This window comes from Larus michahellis, chromosome 8 (assembly GCF_964199755.1).
Source record: "Larus michahellis chromosome 8, bLarMic1.1, whole genome shotgun sequence".
NCBI lineage: Eukaryota > Metazoa > Chordata > Aves > Charadriiformes > Laridae > Larus > Larus michahellis.
In genome coordinates, this window is record NC_133903.1 from 49,734,400 (window position 1) to 49,755,655 (window position 21,256).

The following is a 21,256-nucleotide window of genomic DNA, read 5'->3' on the forward strand; positions in this document are numbered from 1 at the left end:
CTTAATGTTCTTTCTCTCTCTCCTGATGCCTCGCGAAACAGCCATGCAGTCACAGGAGGAGCTGGTTTTATAGCAGGATCAGCAAAACAGCCAGGCACAGTCTGCTCTCAGATGTGCGGACTAAAATAACTGAAGAAATGTTCTTTTTATTATTTCATTGTAACGATAAATAATCCCTTTTCACTGTAGCAGCTAAAATATTTATGTGCGTTTTATTTAAGTCAATGATGCCCTTTCAAGTCAAAGTCGAGAGGTGACTATTTGCAGAATATCTGTTTGGGGAAAGCACTGAAGGAAGCGTTATGTGTTTGGTGGTAATAGGTTATACACGTTACGTTCCTCCTCAGCTGATCATAGTGCATATTTTATTCACGCCATTTCATAGCAGCAGCATCATCATCTTGTGAGGGAGAAGGACTTCACTTTATTCTTACAGCTAAAGCTTGACATAATTCTACAAAACAGCTTAGAATGAGGGAGGATACAGCGTGTGTTGAAATAAATATATATTCCAGAAATTGAATCTATTTTTAGAAATTAAATTTGCCCATCCATAAAAGCATATGAAAGGTCACTGCTGCTGTTGAAGATTGCCTGGCAATTCAGTTGCATCAAATATCAGAAAGAAAATAAGATGTGTGATGCATGGGGGACAGATTGTTTAAACTGCTCAGCTTTGCCCTGGAAAAAAAGAGCAGCGTCTGAAAGGATGCGAAGGAAGCGTTTTACCATTTACACAGGGATTCAGGTGACCTGGCTTCATGTTGGGGGGACACTGGGACAAGGGCGGAACAGAGTTTCTGAAGGAAGCTTGAAATCTAAAAAGAGCCAGTGACCCCCTGAGGTGCAGTCTTGTGTCCCTCTCTCATTTCTTTTCTTTGCTCCCTGAGAAATAGGTTTGTTTTTTCCTTCCCTAGCAGGGGCAGGTAGCACGCTGTGACACTGCTGGAGCAGAGAGAGGTGTCCTGAGTGAGGGGAGAAGGAATCTGGGTTTTCTGAGCCCTCGATGCCTTCCAGTTTTTAAATCCATCAAATCTTTCAGATGATAAAATACCGAACAGATAGGATCATTCCTTTGTGGTCAGAGGCTTCTCTATTTTAATTTTCAGTTAAACGAATAAATAACATGAAATGTAGCTACTGCTATTTTGACACTTCCTATTATTAGTTCAAAATGTTTATTTCTGCTTTACTGTCCTGTTTTGATCAATAGGACTGGATGGTCCTAGTTTAAAATACAGTGAGTAGGGCTGTGGGAGAAAGTGCTCCTGTGTGTTCTGGAAATACAGTAGTAGCATTACTGCTCAAAGATCTTGCTATTTATCTTGGTTTCCCTGGCGTCTTTTGAAATGACAGATATCTCTACAAAATTCGGGCTCTAAATCTGTCCATGCTAATTCTTGTAATTGTCTGCAAAACTACAAACCGCCCTGTCACTGTAGGGTAACCAAATAACAGCGGCCTCAGACTTCTCCGTCCTACAAAGTCATTTGTCAAAAAGATTGCCTTCCAGTTGTGCTCCAGGCTGGAGGAGGCGCGGGAAGCATGGGGCAGGGAGGAGGAAGAGCTGCGGCAGCAAGCGCTGGGGAAGAGCTGCATCTTCTGCACCCCATCCCAAACCGCTTTGGGGGGGGGGGGGGGGGAGGGGGCAGTTAAACCCAACAATTTCAGTTGCAGCCACAAAATGCTGGCTTGATGGTAGTTACAGTAGCAGAGCTCTGGTGTTAGATGCCCTTGGTGCAATACTTGACCAAAAACCCTGTGTTTTCCACCTATTTTCTCCATAGCCTCCACGGAGGCTACCTGCCACCAAGTTAGTCACCAGCTTCTCCCAGTGGAGAAATGGGATGTCGTACAAGGCCTGGTGGTACAAGGGGAGGGTGTATGGAGAGATCTGGGGATGCTCTGATCTGTGAGGGAGCTGGGGAAAACAGGATACAGGGGGGAAGGCACAAAGAGGGAAGGCTTAGGCGTCCTGTGAGGGAGAGGAGGTGGAGGGTCCAGGGGGGTGGAAGGTCCCAGGAGGAGCATGTTGCATGTGGCAAAGAGGGATCTGTGGTTTTAAGTTCCCCGTGTATGCGGTTGTGTTAGGCTCCCTGTGCCTGCGGGGGTGCAGGGTATGCTCCCCTCTCGGCCGCTTTTTCCCCATGCTCTAGCAGAGCTGGCCAGAGGGGAGAGGTGCAAAAGAGCATGCACTCCTTTCCTTCCCAGAAGATGCAGATGGCAGACATTTGCAAGCTGCAGATTTGGGATTTGGTTGTTCTATAGTTTGTCTCAAAATTTAGGGAACCGCTCTGTTTTGCGGTAGTTCAGAGTTAGTCGTAAGAAGGGTCGTCTGCTGTGACCGCTGCACCCTGCAACAAAGCCTTGGACGAGGAAATTTAAAGGTGCCACAGACCTGGAAAGCCTTGACTAAGTTTACTTTGGTTTTAATCTTTAGGAGCCTCTGCCTGTGTAATCTTTTGGACTTTGTAGTGCTTGTTAACGAATCCTCCTCTGCTCTGTGCCCAAGTGATGCTGCGGCTTGAAGGACCGTTCAGTGCTGCGTTTGAAGGTTCGGATTTGGCTCAGCTGCTTTCAGCAGGCACCAGAGAGTCTTTACCTGTTAGTTTTGTGCATCTTTTCTTAATCGAGACTTCTTTTAACTGCTTCAGTTTTGCCGATGAGTCCTTTTCATTCCACAGAACTGGAGCAATTACTTCTCTTAGCCCTGCTCCTGATACAGCCAGAGTGCTTCTGGGTTATTATCTATGGATGCCTGCTCTGAAATGATGGGATAGACAATTGTATCTTACCTGCAATCATAATTAATCACAGTAAAATGGCATTGAATTGCTCACCAGTAAAGTGTATCATCGGTCCGCTCCCTCCTCCAGCCAAGGGCTTGGAGAAGAGAAAGGACAAAGCGGTGCAAGTGGCGCGTGTGAAAATATTCCAGATTCTGGTCTCCAGCCTCTGGACCCGGAGGGCTTTTGTGTGTGCTTGTTCTGACAAAGCATGTAGCTTTCACAGGAGGATTTCTCAAATCTGTGTTTTTGCACAAAATTAGGGCATGGACAAGGGCCTGGAAGTGGCTGTGGGGAAATGTCACTTCTGGTGTAGCCCATCCTCTGGTGTAAAGCAGATTTTACTTCTAGTTCTGTTTGTGCATGGAAAAAGTGAGACTGTGCTTATTTACACGTGTGAAGCTCTTCAAGTGATTGTGTTAAAGCACTTCCAGCGTGTACCAGTGGAATAAGAGGCAGTGAGTGAAGGAAGGGTTGTCCCCATTTTACATGTTTCAACCTTGGGCAGAAAAAAAACCAAAGTGACTCACCCCAAAAGTCATGCAAGAAATCCCACATCTCGGAGCGTGTCACGCAAAGGGACAAAGCGAAGTCTTTCAGAATTAAGGTCACCAAGAAGTATAGTATTTTTTAATGTTACACAAACTCTTTTGAAAGCTGCCCAGGGAGTCACTTAACACCGACTGCACGTCATCTGCCTGTGGCTGGAGAGATGTCCCAGGGGCTGCAGGTACCATCGGTGGGTGGGTTGGTGGCCTGTGGATCCCTGTGCAGCACGATCACTCTCTGATTAAAGGCTCCCGACTAGTCCCACCTTCCCCAGGTGAGTAGCACCATAGATGCTGAGCACGATACACATCTCCTCGGAGAAGTTTTGGTTTTGAAAGTCATGAGCTGCTAGGTTACTTGTCAGCAGATGTTTTGACCGGGGCAGGGTGGCTCTGTGGGCAGAACGCATCGTTTCAGGGAAGGATGATGCTGTTCTTCAATACAGACAGGAGCTGAATTTTGGGGAGGAGGCTTCTAGAAACGGACTTAATGTTTGAGAAGTCCAGGATTAGCGTATGAGCTGAAGGCATCTCTTAGGACGAGCAGCAGCAAAGTGGTTGTCAGTGTTTAAATGGTTGCTGTTACCTGTCCGGCACCTCACCTCTGTAAGAGAAATGGGATGCGTTCTCGCCTCTGGGTGCCTTTGCTGTGGGCTCTGGCTTGGAAAGACCAAACCGCCCCCATTTACGTTCTGAAGAGTCTCGAGGTTAGAAATTTTTCAAAAAGTTTTCTACGTGGGAAAATGAGTGGGAAATCAATAGGGAAGATAATTACTTTTAACTTGGAGATATTTTCTCTGCTCCTGAACAAAAATGTGCATTACCACGGACGATATGAAACACTGGACCTTATGACCGTGCAGTCATGTTTGGAGACAGTAATGCAGACTCTTGAGATGGCTGTTTATAGTGAAGAGAAGCCCTTCCATGGGCTAATGTTCAATGTCAGATGAGAAATATCCTAGCAAATGTTTTTCAGCTAATATATATGTATTTATAGAAACTAACATCAGAGGCCAGCAAGCCATAAAATGAATTGTACAATGGTTTATTATCTTCCTTGCAAATTTGACTGAAGAACTCCTAAATGATCTTATGCAGTGAAATATAACACTGCTGTTCGACCTCCAGCTGTCATACAAACAGACAAACATTTTAATGTTGAGAAATTCCTGGGTCAAATGGTAGTTTGGCATTCTCCAGCTCATTTATATGAATTTTTTGTGGTGGCTAGGATTTCTATATTCTTTTCTCTTTCAACACGCTGTTTCGTTATAGGGTGCTAACACTGCCATGAGCCCAAAAAAAAAAATAAATTCATTCTTAAGTGTGACTATAAAGAATTAATGCAGCATCCTCACCCCGTGCTTTGCAGTTTTCAGTGATAAAATGGGAGCTGGTTTTGGCTCCCATTTTAATTTGTGCAGCACAAGGAGCTCCTGGTCTGGTGGAGGGTGAGGGCAGGCGATTTCTTCCGTTGATAGCTCATCCGCGGGAAGGCATCCCGTCCTCAGTACTAACTGAATAATAGCTTGAAAGCAGGATGGCGCAGTCTAACCGATCGATTTGTCATTGGCTGACCCGAGAGGGAAGATGAAAAAGATTCAGAAGCAGATAAATAATTGACATTACTAGCCTTGAGTCCATTCAGCTTGCAACCTTTTCTCCTTGATATTAAAGACAGCTGAGTTGCTTTTGGCAGCTTCTTTCGTTGGCCCAGGCTCCCCTGCAGCCTGAATGTTAGATTGCAGGAGGAAATAAAAATTAGACCCGAGCGGCAATAGGTGTTTGCGTGTGCTGTGAGTAGAGGGGTTGGAGCATGTGCCGTCTCTCCTTCCGCTGCGTGTCTGCGTGGCCCACAGGAGCAGAGCATTTTCTGTATGTAGAGGCATATATATATATATAACATGTCAGGCATTCGGTGCTCTGGGAAGTAGTGGGGTTTTTTTGCATATCCCAATACTTTTCATCTTCCCTGTAATGTGGCATTTGGTTAATGAATGTGCCAGAGTGAGAAAACCCAAAGGAAACCCCTGGCTGTTTTCCCAGGAACTTTATTAATTTTGCAGCTCTCAGTTTTGAGGAATAGGTAAGGTCCCTACCCCCGCTCCAGAGAGGCTCTTAAGTGTTTTTTAAACTGTTATTCTTAAAGTAGGTTAAACTGTAGGTGCCTGAACCCTTAAGGTACCCTCTCAAGGTAAGGCACCTGCAGAGTGTGGAGAGAGAGTCTGCTTTTCCCAATGCCCTGGCACGGGTATAAATTAGAAGCCACCAACATGAGACCATCAAACCATCGAAAACAGTGATTTTTGGTGTGGGATCTGTAGGTGAAAGCACAGTCTAGTCATCCCTGGTTGCCCCAAGCCCCTGGCTTGATCTTAGTTACATGAAAGCCAAGCGGTGCTGCGTGTGTTCTGGTCCTGGAGCATCAGGGGGGTGTTTGGGACCAGTGATTAAGTGACTTAAATGCTGCACCCCATCAGGAGCTCACGGGCTGTGGGGTCCTAAATCGCTGAAGCACAAAATAGTTTCCACCTCGGTATCCTTCTCCCTTTCAGTGTGGATCTTGGCACCTGGAGGTTTCTCTGCTCGTTATGTCTCATGCTGTGCCCTTGTGCTGTGCCTGAGCTTGCCTCCATTGATGCAAATGTTTTATCTTAACCTCTTTTTCATATTTCTTTCCCGAAATTTTTCCACCTCCTCTCTCTAGCCTTCTCTGTAAATGTTAGATTTAAAAGGTTATGTACAAACATGTAAGTTAAAGAAGTTGCCAAAAACCTTAAAATCTAGAATCTTTAGATTTGTCTGCTATTATGCAGAGAAGATTGTGGAAGCAAATATTAGTCATTCACATCATTTTCTGTGTTGAGTCAACATCTATTTTTAGGTGTGGAGCGCATAAAGACAACTCTTTGACACATAAAACACATAAAGACATCCATTTGACATCATTTGTGTTTGGGCTAAGGCTCGGGAAGAGGGGAAGCCAATTGCTGAATGCATTGTACTTGTGATGGGACCCCCTCCGTTTCCTTCCAAGACACGTTTTAAGGCATAATGGAGGAATGTATTGATCTGTTTATATTTAAATAAATCAAGGTGAAGTGCAAATGTTCAGGTTTGTATCCAAAGCTGTTTCAGATGTGCTGCGAAGTAATTCTTTGTGATCTGTGCTGAAGACTTGCCATTAGGCTTGATCCAGGAAGTATTTTTATTATGTTAAACGTGTGTATTCTGAATGTATATATTATTTTTAAAGTGCAGAAGGCTTTTTGTGCACATACTATAATTATAAATCTGATTCATAGGTAGAAGAGCAGTTAAGAGAGTCTTGATTTAATAATTTTCCAACAGCGTACACGCAGTGCCTCAGCTAGATTTTCTTGTTTGCTTGGTCATAATATTTTATGGTCTGGTTCCAGGCTTATAGTGCAAGGGAACGTCTCGTGATAAATCGCAGATATGACAATGAGTGTCAGCATACAGTTCCCCGAGCAGATGTTCATTTAGTCTAATTTCACCAGTACTTTACTGTTCATCCAGAACAGATCTTGCCAGCTCAGAATGAAAACACAAAGAGAGACTAGCACAAAAGATCACTCTGCAAATAACCTGATCTGTTTCAGACACTTGGAGGGGAGGAAAAAAGAAAAACATACTGGAACTTCAGAGCGCCACGTATGTGTGAAGGTTATTACATGTTGGATACAGTAAATCATCCACACACCCACAGCCCATAGGGGTAAACTTACAGAGCCGTGCGTAGGAAGTTGCACGCTAATCTACCTCTGAACAATAGTTATTTTGTGCCTGCACTTAAAGAACCCTTGCGCTTGTTATTAAGGTCGGTCTCTTCTTTGTTCCTCCAGCCTTTCCTGGCTGTGTTGGTTTGCGCTCAGGCGCTACCTGTTCCGCAAAGGGTCGCTGCTTGTGAAAGAACAGAAAATAATCTGTCTATTTTAAAACGCAGAGGTTTTAAAATGCTCTACCGTACTAACACACCTTTCCTGTTCTTCCATCCGCAGGTGTCGTATGCCCGTCCAAGTTCGGCATCGATCAGAGATGCGAACTTGTATGTCAGCGGCCTTCCGAAAACAATGACCCAGAAAGAACTAGAGCAGTTATTCTCACAATATGGGCGCATCATCACCTCACGGATTCTGGTTGATCAAGTCACAGGTTAAAAGAAAACTTTTCTTGATACATGCATGTTTTTCTGGGAACGGCAAAATTGTCGAGGCTTGCTGGCAGCTGGGTTTTAAGACAGTACGACTGCCAGTGTAAAATGCGGTACCCGGTTCTCTGTAAGCGTAACTGTTTGGAGGCACAACTGCTGCCTCTTTAATGAGGTATCTCAAAATGCAGAATGTTGTTTACTTAAAATGGTTATATTAAATATGGTAGGGGCTGATTTTGGAGAACGCAGCTGGGGAAGGGCATTTGTCTTTGTAGGACTGACTTTAATTTGCAAGCTGTGTATTCTGTGAAGTCAAAACCAACATTCAGTTTGTTTGTTACATAGATGAGGCTGTTCCTACAAATATTCATCTGTTCGCATGTGTTTGCTTCCCAGGGGTTTCTCGAGGTGTGGGATTTATCCGTTTTGATAAGAGAATAGAGGCAGAAGAAGCCATAAAGGGACTAAATGGCCAGAAGCCTAGTGGTGCTACAGAACCAATTACTGTGAAGTTTGCCAATAACCCCAGCCAGAAAACAAGCCAGGCACTCCTTTCACAGCTGTATCAGTCTCCCAACAGACGCTACCCTGGACCACTTCACCACCAGGCTCAGAGATTCAGGTAATTACCTGGAAAAGAACTGAAGTTCCACCAGCAATGACGATGTGGGGCAGGTGCTGCGCAGGAAAATATGCTTTAGTTTGCGTAGGCTGACCTGATTTTCTTTGTAAAATTAAATATTCTTTCCTGGAGAATGAGGAGGAAAATCTGCTGACAGTGGTAGTCATGTTGTATTTACTAAAACAGCTGAAGTACTGTACAATCAGATCTCATGAAAGCTCATAGAAAAAGGGAGGACAGAATAGAGTTACACTGATAATCAAATGAGCAGTGACTATCCTGTTCTTTCACAATTTTTTTTGGTAATGCTTTTATTTTCTGCTAGATTATTACAGTTTTGATGCAGCTTAGACTTTGATGTTAATGACAGTGGATTGGTAGCAGGAAAAAAGCTGAGTCTGTTCCAGTCAGCAGCAGTATCATTAAATGTATTAGCCTGAGATATCTGCTCTTAGTATAAAGAGACCTTGTATTAGTCTCTGGTGTGACTCTTCAGATACTTTGGGGGAGGTTTTATGCTTTGCATTCTGAATATACTGTTTCCATCTGGTACGTAAGCCAGAGCTAGCAATACGTGATGTTCTCATTAATTTTATATTTTATAATAATTTTCAGGCAAGCTAGCATTCAAATAAAAATTCTGCCTTCAAAAAGGAAAACTTGAACGTATTCACGTAACTGAGTTGCATGCTGGCTTTAGAGAATTATTCAAAAGTAATTTTAGTTTTTTTCAGTGATGAAAAGTGCTAATGAATTAAAGATCATTTAAAGTCAGTCAGATACGTTAAACTCATGCTTGCTTTTATCTTTGGCACGCAGATGTGTCCATTGAGGTTATCACTGAATCCTTCCATGGACAGAAGGACTTTAGTGTGCCCCCATGGAAAGCAGATGATTTTATTCTGTGAAATTCGGTGGTCATCTAGATAGACGTATTGTGGAAGATTATTACTAAATATATGTGATATAGTGGGGAGAGTGTAGTATGTTAAAGCAGTTAGAATCAAGAATTCTTCCAGTTTGAGAAATCTTGGACTAAACATCTTGTTTCCAAGTTAACTGTAAATACAAGGTGACTAGTTGGATTTTTTGCAAAAAAAAAAACATACTAATATTGTCTAAAAAAAAAAAGACAAATCAGAAGTGGAAATGAAGGTTTTCTCTAAGACTGTAGAAAAGTTTAAAATTACTTTAAATGCTGTGGTGGAAATTTAAGCACAACCTCATGCTTAACAAAGCGGGCCGGGAGTTGTTAGGCTCCTTAGATGTGTGGGAAACTTGTTGAACGTTTCTTCTTTGAAAATGGAACGCTATTAATAATAGTTCCATTGAGCGATCTTGCCATCTGTGAGACATTAACCCAAAGACCCTCCTTCTCTTTTCAGGCTGGACAATTTGCTTAATATGGCCTATGGCGTAAAGAGGTAATTAGAATTCCACAGATTGCCAGATGTCCGTGTTGGCACAGATTGGTGCTACAATTTATTTTTTTTAATTCACTAACTTTATTTTTTTTTTAATTCCTTCTTTTCTTCCACCAGCATGTCAAATTCTTTTTAAGTTTGGACTTCAGTTGGTTTTGTTACTTTAAAGGCCACACATGCAAGTTCTGTGGGGTTTTTTCAACCTTTTTTTTTTATTTACAGGTGGGCTTCTCAAATGGTTTAGGTGCAACAGCTACAAACATTCAAACTGCAGCCGTCTTGCTAAATGGCACTTTTTCCAAATTCAGAACTATTAACTAAGTTTTTAACTCATCTCCAATCATCTGATAATGGAAAACCTAACAGTCAAAAACAAAATTACGCTGCTATTGTCTAAATCTCACAGTAAAGACCTTCTTTCTACTACATGTGGCTTCACAAGTTTGACTAGAAAATACAGCTGTGTGCACCTCAATCAGCCCTCAGTTTCTTTTGTTACAGGTTTAATACTTTGAAATTTTCTCGGTGCTTGAGATTTGATTTTTTTTCTGTTCAAAATAGCTCTGTGTTCGTGTGTATGTGCCCGCATGTGTGATAAAGCTCAGCTGATTTGTAAACATTTATGCTGTTTCATGAGTATGTTCAATGTTTGATCCGGAGCTGAAATGAGCTGACGTGTTGTTAGCGTTTCTTTCAATGGCACGTGTCAACGCAGGCCACCTCACAGCAAAACAAAGGTGTAGTCTTACTCCTGATGTTACTGTAAGATCTCCAGCCGTCCCCCACAATTAAGATGAGAAAATACTTCTTAATCTTCTGAAATGCTCTACTCGCCATACTTGAAAATTATTTGAGCTTTTTGAAAGCTCACCCTGTAAAATGGTATGGTAAGTATATCCTTACACTAGCTAGTAGCCAGCAGTAACATGGGGGTTAACTACTGCCACAGTAGAGCTATCGTACAAATCAGACATTTTAAGACTCCTTACAAAAGTATTAGTCAAAACAGAGGCGGTCGTATCTTCCCAGAAGCAGTGCCCCTGGTGTTCGTTAGTACGCTCGTTACGTGTGCCGTACCCTTGGTGGTGATGGTGATATGATGAGTCAGAACTTACCACCTGAGTTTGTCGCATGCCGCTTCTCCTGTGCATTCTCCCCGCTTGTTTCTTTCTTGATGCATTGCGAAAAACGGGGCAGAACTCTCAGCCTCAGGTATCTGTCAGGTACAAGTAAGCGTCAGAAGGATGGGTTTGTTCTGGGAGTTTTCCCTGGATTTGCTGCTGCTTTCCCTGGAATTGGACTGGCAGGACAAGCAGGGCTTATTCTGAGCTAGTGAGGGCTTGAATTCTGATCTCCCGTGACCTACAGAGGGAGAGAGAGTTACCTGTCTTTGGGGGTTACGCATCTGCTTTCTTAATACTCAGTCTGCAATGTTAATCTTAAATCACAACAGCGTTTGGGGTTTTTTAAGTTGTTTCGTTGGCATCTTGAATTAGTTTTCTCCTCCCAGCAAATCCTGAAAACTTCTACTTGCACAAGCAAACCCTGTATTTGCAGGCATAATGTCACACAAAAAAATACTGTATTGATCATTCCTGAAACTGCCTCTGAAACATCCATGGTGTGGCGTTTCTGGGGTTTGGGGGTCAGTTCATTCTTTCCCCATGTTAATTATGTGGTTAATTATGTGGTACTGATGGAAAGTGAGATGTGCTGGTGTGGAAAAAAAGTTTTATTGATACTAATTTTGGATCAGATCACTTGCTAGTAGCAAAGCCACTTATGCACTAGGTTATCTTGTATCTGTGTCAGTGCGCTTGCGCTAGCTTCGTGCCCGTTTTCTGGGATGTACGGCAGCTCCTGTGCTCTTGGTACATACGTAGTTGAAAGCTGCATAGCTCCTAGAGGTTTCCAGGGAGAAGCCTCTCTCCAGTGAACTGTATGAAACTTCTTTAACCTTTTCCATCAATGCATCATCCCTTAAAAATGCAAAACTTCATAACACCCTGTGTGACATGTACAGATTTCACAACGTCACCTCTTACAGGGTGGTGCCTGCACTGGTCATGTACTTCCTCTTAAATTTAAAGACTGCAGAAGAGGAGCGTTTGCTGGCTTACACTGCTGGTACAGTTGGCACTTGTCAGGAATGGGCTTAAAGTCCCACCTTCTAAACCTCAAAAGAAGCTGAAGCTGTTGGCTTCTGCAAGCTCCCAGCCCTGCCCTTCTGATTTACAGTGCCACGTAGGGTGGAAGGAGCCGTATAAAGTGGCCGTATCCGGCTGTCTTTTTTTTCATCAGCTGGGGAAGTACCATGGGTTAAAGCTGTGCTGAACCATTATGATGTTGTTACTGGTTAAAGTATGCAGGAGAGAAACTAAAGCGTGGTGAGTAGGATTTGCAGAAGTGAAGTTCAATAGGAAAATTGCCATGTGTTTTTAATAAACAATGTCTGCGAACCTGCACGTATGTCTGAGGATCCAATGTTGTGAGCAGTTGCGAACTTGCTCATGTACAGCGTAGCTACACCCCAGTGATGTTCCTCAGCTTAAGGTGTATATTCCAAGTGTCTTTTTTCCTTGAATACATGTAAAAGTGCTATCAGAAGTCAACGTAATGGTGAGCAGCCATCAAGTGTGTAGTTTCTTTTATGGCTATTTAATATACGCTGCATAATATCGTGCAGATTGCGAAATGTGTGTGGCAATATTGTAAGTGTAAAAGGAGAGGGTTTGGAGAGCACACGAGCTCACTCGGTGACATTGAGTCCTCCCCCCTTCACTCCCTCAGTCATCACTCAGAAAATCCTGAGGAATTATTATTCAGTTCTGGTATTAAAACTCATCGTATTGAAGGTACATGTGAAACTGGATTTTTATGAAGACGTTTCCTCTGTGCAGTTGTTATTTTAAACCATATCCCAAAGTGTAGCTTCAGAAAGCGTGTCATTTTTTTCCAAACTGATGAAAGGAAAATTATGTTGATCCTGAGGGTTGATACTGCTTAACATCTTCATTAATAACCTGAGTCACAGGCTGTGATGCGCCCTCCTTGCATTAACGGGTGACACTAAATTGGTGAGGAAGCAGGGGCGGTCACCATGCCGTTGGCCACAGCTGCCACTGGGGAGACCTTGACAAGCTGGAGGAATGTGGCAAAATTCAGGAAAGACAAATAAAGAGTTTAGCCCCCGACTGCTGTCTTCAGCTACCTACAAGGGCCATTAGAAAGGAGATGAAACTGAGCTCTTCTTAGAGGTCAACTGCGAAAGGACAAGGGTCAACAGTAACTGGTCATGGGAGGGGAAACTCAGCTGAGTATAAGGGAGAATCATTCATGGTAGAGCCCTGGAGCAGGGGCTGAGCAGTGGAGTTCCCATCTGTGGAGAGTTTCAAAACTTTCCTCTGCAAGACCATGAGCAGCAGGTCTAACTTGAGAGGTTAGCCTTGCTTCAAGCAGGAGGCTGATCAGATGACCTCCATAGATCCCATCCCACCCATATTCTATGGTGGTCTGCGTTCATGAACACACTCCCTGGCTTTAGCTTCCCAATTCAGATGTTCGAGTTAAAGATAGCAGGTCCCAAAAGACAATGAGATGGGCAAGTTGGGGTGCTAGTTTAGATTTCTAGGAGGTTGTCTCTCTCTTGAATATCCGGATAACCTAAATTCATGGACATGAAGTCTCACAGTATGAAGGTATTAGTTGACATGCTCATTAATTATTTTTATGCACTGTTTTACTTACTCTACAGTTGCTGCATAAATCTTCTTTACTATCTGGTCAGCTTTAGGACTTCATTAACTGGGTGTTGTCCCTGTGTATGTCAATTAAAAACTATGTGAGGAGGAGAATTAAAAATCTACCACTCACAGACATCTCTAAACTTTAATAGTTTTTTTTTTTTAGCTAAAGAGGCTACTGTTACAGCTGAATCCTGACAATGGCATTTCACATTAATCTCTAAAATAAGTCTTGAAGCTTTTTGGGTATTTTTCACTGCAAACTAGTAAGAGGTAAAGCATTTCCTTTGCCCTGAAACGATACCGTCTTAGTGATGGGAATAAGTGGCAAATTCCTACAGGCCTTTTTAAATGAACTCACGTTTATAGCGACACGTGCAGGCCCTTCTTGACTTAGATTGTTCTTAAGCACTTCTTTTGTTAGATCTTTGTATAAATCTAAGTAGGGCTCATCCTTGAAGGAAGATGCCCAGATTTGGTCTGTTCCTTAGTACAGCTCCCTCCACTTCAGCAGGAGTTAGAGACCAAGGGTGGCCATGTAGTCATCTTCCAGGGATAGGATCAAGAACCTTCCTTAACATTGGCTTATTTATTTTAAAGTCTTGGTTCCATGTAGCTTGTGCCAAGAGATATATTTAGAATAGACCCCTCTTTTTACTTGGTAGGTTTTCTCCGATCACAATTGATGGTATGACGAGCCTTGTCGGAATGAATATCCCTGGTCACACTGGGACTGGATGGTGCATCTTCGTCTACAACTTGTCTCCCGACTCGGATGAGAGCGTGCTGTGGCAGTTGTTTGGTCCCTTTGGAGCAGTCAATAATGTCAAGGTGATCCGTGATTTCAACACCAACAAGTGCAAGGGATTTGGCTTTGTCACCATGACCAACTACGACGAAGCTGCCATGGCGATTGCCAGCCTTAATGGATACCGTTTAGGAGACAGAGTATTGCAAGTTTCCTTTAAAACCAATAAAACCCACAAATCCTGAATTTCATATCCTTACTTACTAAAATATATATATATAAATATATATACGAACAAAACAAAACAAAAAAAAAACTCTTCAAGGCTTATATTCAACCATGGACTTTATAAGCCAGTGTTGCCTAAGTATTAAAACATTGGATATCCTGTGAGGAACAGGAAAGGATTTTATAATGCTTAGAAAAAAAAAAAAACCTTTGATGCATTGAATGTTCTTTCATAGCTGTCGTTGTTGAATATAATATACATAGATAACAATGTGCAGGGATTTTTACCCGGCCAGCTAGTTTTACTACCTTCCTTGAAGGTGGGTCTTTTTAAGATGACCATTCACTCATTTGAAAAAATAATAAAACAAAAAACAATTTTTACAAACTAATGGGATTAAAGGCGAGAAAAAAGATTTTTGTTTTCTTTTCTTTTTTTTCAAAATATCGATTGAATCAGATTGGTAAACCCCCCACATAAATTAAAGAGGAACAATAAAAATTGCAAAAAGAAGAACATAATTTTGCAACTTTTTTTATTTTTCCTTTTTTCTTTTGTATCATGTGAACTAAACAGTCTTCTGTTAGGGAATGGGGTAAAGGGGGATACCTGATGACATAACAATTTAAATAACATTAACAATGTTGCCAAAGAGGTGGTCTCTTTGCTGAAAATGGGTTTCAAGAAAAATCTATTTTTATAAAATATAAAGAATTTTTACAAGAGAATCTGGATTTGAGAAAAAAAATATTTTGACTGGCTAATTTAGGGGAAATTGACAACTTTGTCATGTTCATACTGCACTGGTAACTTTTTAGAGATCAAGATGTGTGTTTTAAACTGGATTAGTAGATTGTTTTTTGAAGGATGGGCTACAAACAGATGATCTTCGTATCTTTTCATAGCATGTAATAAAAATATTAAATACAGTACGGGAGAGTGTTCTTCCCAGGCACGCAGTTACCCACAGTCAAAACCCAAAAGCAAGGAGATGAGTTGCAAGACGGTTTTTCTTTAAGTCATCAGTATGGGATATCAGCAGAACAAAAGTTAAAAAAATTAATTTTTTGATCAAAAACTTCCTTGGTTTGAGCAGTAGGTGCTACAAAATTATTTACATATCTTAGTATCATAGTTAAATGTAATGTGTTTAGAAAAAATACATTTGCTTTAAATTTGTTAAGAATTTTCCAATTCACTTTATAGCCCAAGCTAATATAATTGGGCTGTGTTGGCACATTTGGAACACTGTTTATGTTGCTTGAAACACTTATTTATTTAATTGCCGATGTGATGCATATGGCCAAAATCAAATATAGCTAGTTTGGCTAGTCTACTTATTTGTTTACTTAAACTATGGGAAGAAGCATATTATTGTGTCATTTTGTTGTGTGTGTATGTGTATATATAATATAAATATATATATATATAAAGTTATTTTTTCTTTTGGTTAATTTATTATAAGTTGTAACACTTTGCTAGTTTTGTTTGTATATGTCTTAAAATGTTTTCTTATGATACTTAAGTGACAGAGGTATCAAGGTAACTTGTGTAGAAATATTGTTTGATATATTGTCATGTTTGTTGTGAATATTTTTTCTTACTGCACAGTAGAAAAGAAAACAACTGGGTCTTTATTTTAATGTAATTCAGATTGGGGAAAACAGAGCTAAGGGAACAAAATGACTGAGGGGGTGCTCTCCCATGTCCAGTGCACTGATCATTTTAGTATGTTTGTGCTTTGTACGGTTATATATTTAAAACAAAAAAGGGTCATGCTCTTCCCTGAGTACTAGAAACAGTTACTCGCTATGCATAATCTAGTTGATAGTTAAATTTGCTATTGCTTTTCTTGTCTTGTTATATAAAATCTTTTCAATACAAGTTTAGTCTTAATGGTAATAAAACGTTATGGTTATTTATAACTTGTGCTTATTTTGTGCATTTTTTCCATGCTATACCCACTAACTGCATGTAGACTAAGTATTGTTTTTTCACACTGAAGAGGCAAACTTTTGTAGTAGACAAATAACTAAAGCAAAGGCTGCATCATAATTTTATCAGTTTTTTACTTTAACAATGTTAGATTTTAGTTTAAAGGAACACTCATTCAATGTTCAGGGAAACCTTTATACATCATCTGCTATGAATGAGCGCAGTTTGCTGGGAAAGTTTTGATGCATTTGCTAAGCATTAGTGGGGAAGGCATGTCAGAATCTTTTCTCTACGATGTGTTTTACTATCTGAATAATAATAATAATTTAAAAAATCTTTCTTAGGACCAGGCAGTTGTATACTTTAGTTATAATGAATGACTTCATGTTAACCTTGCTAGTTTAGATCATTTCTGAGGGAAAGTATTGTAAATGTTTTTTTCATAACCTTGTTGTGTTTGAATTATTTGTACTTTAATTGTCCAGACAATAAATGAAAGTGTGTAGAATGGCTATGGACTTTCCACCTTTTTAACCGTGTTCAGATGTTTTAGTAATCCCAGCCGCACCTCAGGCGAGGTGGATGGTAGAGTCTGATTTCGGAAGCAAGGTCTTTGAGAGAGAAACGTGCTAGTCCAACCAGATTGAGCATATTCATTACTTGTTTTTCCTTCCGAAGGTTAGAAAGAATCTGCCATTTAATTTAAGATGTTGAACACCAAATACCAAACTGTAACTGTAACTTTATTTATTTGAATGTGGAAGATACTGACGGATTTCTACTATATACAGTATTTTTACACAATGGAAAATATTAACTCAGTCAATATCAACACTTAACAAAAGTAGCGAGCAAACTTTGGCATTAATACAGTTTTTAAGCCATCATATAGTTTGACTTTTCTATGAATATGCTATGAATGTCATGCAATATGAAACAGTGTACATATTATCTGCTGTACAACAGTATATATGATCACATTCCAGACTTGATTCTTTTCACCATGTGTTGCAACTAGAGTTGATACTTCTTTCAGTTGACTTGTTTGAATCCCATTAATACAAATATTCACTTCATGTTTATGTTCTGTAACATTCACTAATGGAGAATATGTACCTTGTAAAACTGCAGCATTGAATTTCGTAACCGAGATTAGGAAAACTATATCAAGAGGGCTGGAGGGACGGTGTGGTTCTTCAGCTCCTTCACCTATTAATAAACTCGTGTTTTTGTGAGATTAAGTTACCATGTTGGTTATAATAATTAATTTCAGGCCACAGAATGAGTTTGTTCTTAAATTTACAGCTTGCTTAATTCATCCTTAAATCAACCTGCCCCTTCCATCGTAAAACGCAGACATTATTAATTTGCTCCGTTCAAAGACATGGCTCTGAAACATCATCCTTCCATCTATCTATATATGTATATACACACACTTCTGATATACATATATACATACACTTCATAACACATTGTAACATGCACCAGCCCATCTTTAAAAAAAACTGCACTGTCCATGTAAGAAAGAACCGTAGTAAATAGCGTTTGTTACAAAACAACACTGTGTACTTAGAGCACTTGTTAGGTTTGTTGCCTACACTCTTTTCCTGTCCTTTCTCGGTGCCTTGGGCTGTCAGGAAAGGAGGGAGATGAAAATCACCGTATGGTCGAGGTGCTCTTAAGACAGAAACGTGACCGTACACACTGGTGTTCTGCTGTTGACTTCAGAGAGGCCAGTTTTGATCCAGATTATTTTCCCGCTTACGCCTAAAGGTTGGCTGCTGCTGTTCTGTATCTCCTTCGTGTAAGGTACCTCTTCCTCCACGCCATGCAGCCCACGTTAGTGACCTTCGTGAGCTGTACAAAAGCTCACATACACACATACCCCAAGGAAGGATCTGGTATGAAAAATTTACTGCTTTTTGGGAGTATCGCAGATGTACGCTGGATAAAAGTGGTCACAGTCAGGCCCATGTCGCATTACACTGATCCCATGTGAGTGTTTTTAGAAAGTCCTGCTGAAACACAGTTTCTGCCCAGCTGGGATCAGAACCAAATTTCACTAACACTCATTCAGAGTAATCAAGTTTTATATTTCTTTCCTCAAAGGGTAATCACTCTTTCTGCAATTAGCAAGCCTGCTGCATAAATGGAAAATCACCTGGGGGAGGGCGTTTCAAGTGTGTTCACTTCATATTCCACATCAAGCTACCTTGGGCACAGTAACGGGCTTTGAATGAACGGAGACGGGAGCGTGTGTTGAAAGTGGTGCCTGGCATATTCAAGATAGCAAAAATTGAAGACTCTCCACTGCTATGGGAAGTCACCTTCCTGAGTGATACTGGATTTGTCGCAGACAAATGCGCTGGTGCCATTAATGGCTTCCATGGGGATGGTGGGGCAGGGCCCTGGGTGCACCGCACCTAGCAGAGGCTGGTACCTGGGTTCCTGAATCCGCCTCGGGGTAATTAACGGGGAGAGGCACACCGAGAAGGTGCTGCGGGGAACCCCTTTCTCCATCACCGGTAGCAGGAGACAGGCAAGGCTGTTGACTTACGTATCTCACTGGTGCGACCACAGATAGATGAGGTAAAGCCAGGTCAGCACGTGACGACAGAAGAGATGCGCTCCCTGCCCTGGAGATCTTGCAGAGGGAGCTCACTGCACAGAAGTAATTCTTTGTGCATACAGAGCAAAATGAAAGGAGACCAAATCCAGCATAGCTTCACGAAAGCTCTGACATCTCAGACTAAGCTGGTATCTCTCTTCTAAAAATAACTGACTTAAACCCAGAAGATGTGATGGAGCCCATCCAGCTGAGCCTTAGTAACTCTTACGGGGGGTAAATCACTTGGGGGCAAACAGAAACTTCTGCAGGAAGGAAGCAAAAAGTAACCACACTCAAAGACACACATAACGCAGATCCTTGTGGGCTGCAACCCCTGGCCCCATGCTGAAGAAACGGCTTTCGGCCCAGGGGTGGTACTTCAACAGCCAGGAGAACACGCACGCTGGGACAACACGTGCTTCCGAGCCCTTTCCCAGAAACACGGCGTGCCACTGGTGTGCTTGAGAAATACAAACAGGATCAAGTGCAGAAAGGTACCAGGGTGATCAGGCAAATGGAAACTTACTCTACAAAAATAGTCACTGAGCTTAAATTGTTTCTATTCCCATAAACCCAAACCCTGAGTTTCAAAAAGCCCGTTGCCTGTAAATCTACCAGGGATAAGTGTTAGAGCTGCAGGAAGGAAAGCAACCAAAAGGACGGGTCATACAAAGGGAAACTAATTCAACATGCCCACAATTGAAGACGACAAATCAGACTGGTTCTTTCTGACTCTCAAATTAGCAATTTTCTGAAATACTCTTTCAGTGGAAATAAGTGGGAAGACGGGGACATGGACACACACACACAAGATTAAACAGCTGCTTTTGAGCCAAGGGTTGAAGTTCTGCCTACCACGCCCCTAAGGTATCACTGATATTTCTAAACACCGGTCCAGCGTATTTTAAAGGACTTAAAATATATTTCATCTTGAATTTCATTCAGCTTTTAAATGCTATGGGGCTGCAAATTATTTCTTGTGCAGTAGCAAACAGTAAAATCCTAAAACCTCTCTCCCATCTATTCCACAATAAATCTCCTTAATGGTGGCCCAACTGCTACTCACTCACAGCAAACACAACCCAAGGCTGGCTCATGGGGATTTTCCCCCCAGTTATAGAGCAAGCCAAAGTGATAAGAGGAGCATTGGTGCACCCCAGTATTGCACACTGCTTTGGGGTGGGTGCGAAGCCTTTGTCACCAAAACAAGTGGCTTGTCCCCAAACGCTTCAGCCACCAGCCTCGAGGTCCCTGGTGCTGCCGTGCACCCCTGGTGCAGGTGGCAGCCCCCGCCCCCGCCCCCCTCCCGTCTGGCAGGACACCCTCGCCATGGCCGCTACACAGACGCGTCGTGGCCAGCCCCGGCTGCCGTGGGGTGCTCCTGCCCACCCAGCCTTGCTCCGCAGTCTGAAGGACAAGAGGGACAAGTTTTGTTTGGTTCTTTCTTAATACCCCCAAGGGCACAGGGGAAGCTCACTGGGGATCTTCCGTTCAGGCCATCACCTTACCTGGCCCGTGTGGTGCACGGCATCCCCCTGTGTCCATCCTGTACTGAACATAAGGAAGCAAACTTCCTAAAAATCATTTCTGACTAACCAGCCCTGTCTCACAGCAGCCCAGTAGCCATCACTCGGGCTGGAGAAGGAGGCAAATAACTATATTCGGCCTTACCTCATCCATCCTGCCCACCTGCTTAACACTGCAACCATTAAGGCCCTGGGATCCTTCCCTTCCAGTGACATGGGGCTGGCGATTCTGGAAGTGCCTGACCTCTGCTGAAAGTCTCTGCTCACCCTCACGTTTATCTCTTTCTCCTCTGAGACCCAGACGTGCAGCTTGGGCTGGCTGCGTGGCCGAGGCACGGGTGCACGCCACCAGTGACAGCTTTCATAAAGACGTGAGCCGTCGTCAAATTAGGAGGAAACAAACATTAAAAAAAAAAAAAGGGCAAAAAAAAAAAAGCTCCTAAACTTTGCAAATAAACATAAGCAATGCCATTGACAGAGCAATCGTTTAAAAATAAATCCCTGATAAGGAAAGAAACCCCCAAAGGAAAAGGGGCTGAAATCATCGGCTGTGGCTGTGCTGTGTGTCCCTGAGCGTGGCTGAGGGCCCCCCCAGCAACCATTTTCATAGCAACATCTGGGGAACCTGCCACCAGGGCCCAAAATACTTAATTTTACTTAAGTGACTTTTAAACACACAAGATCATTAGCTCTCCAGTCTGCGCATCATGACTGACGAGAGCTGCCGCGATCCGTTTGCTTTAAAGCGGCACTTAGACTTTTCTTCCCTTACATTTTGTTGGAATTGCACAGGTCCCGACAAAATGATATGCAAGAATTAGCTTTTTACGAACAATACCATTCTGATTTTAAATCAGCACATGAGACACTTAATTAATTTTGTAGGATAAGGAATCTGTTGCAAATATAC

General features: G+C 42.1%; 1 protein-coding gene across 6 annotated transcripts in view; it reads left to right on the plus strand.

The window, feature by feature from the left end:
• ELAVL4 (ELAV like RNA binding protein 4) overlaps nucleotides 1-16,724 on the plus strand; it is an 83,044-nt gene extending 66,320 nt beyond the window's left edge. For all 6 annotated transcript variants that reach the window (XM_074597614.1, XM_074597616.1, XM_074597615.1 and 3 more), the window contains exons 4-7: nucleotides 7,360-7,513; nucleotides 7,908-8,133; nucleotides 9,519-9,557; nucleotides 13,966-16,724. In XM_074597614.1, coding sequence (XP_074453715.1) covers nucleotides 7,360-7,513; nucleotides 7,908-8,133; nucleotides 9,519-9,557; nucleotides 13,966-14,293 — 747 coding nt within the window. In that variant the 3' untranslated portion in view covers nucleotides 14,294-16,724. The remainder of the gene's footprint in view (nucleotides 1-7,359; nucleotides 7,514-7,907; nucleotides 8,134-9,518; nucleotides 9,558-13,965) is intronic.
• The last annotated feature ends 4,532 nt before the right edge of the window (nucleotides 16,725-21,256 follow it).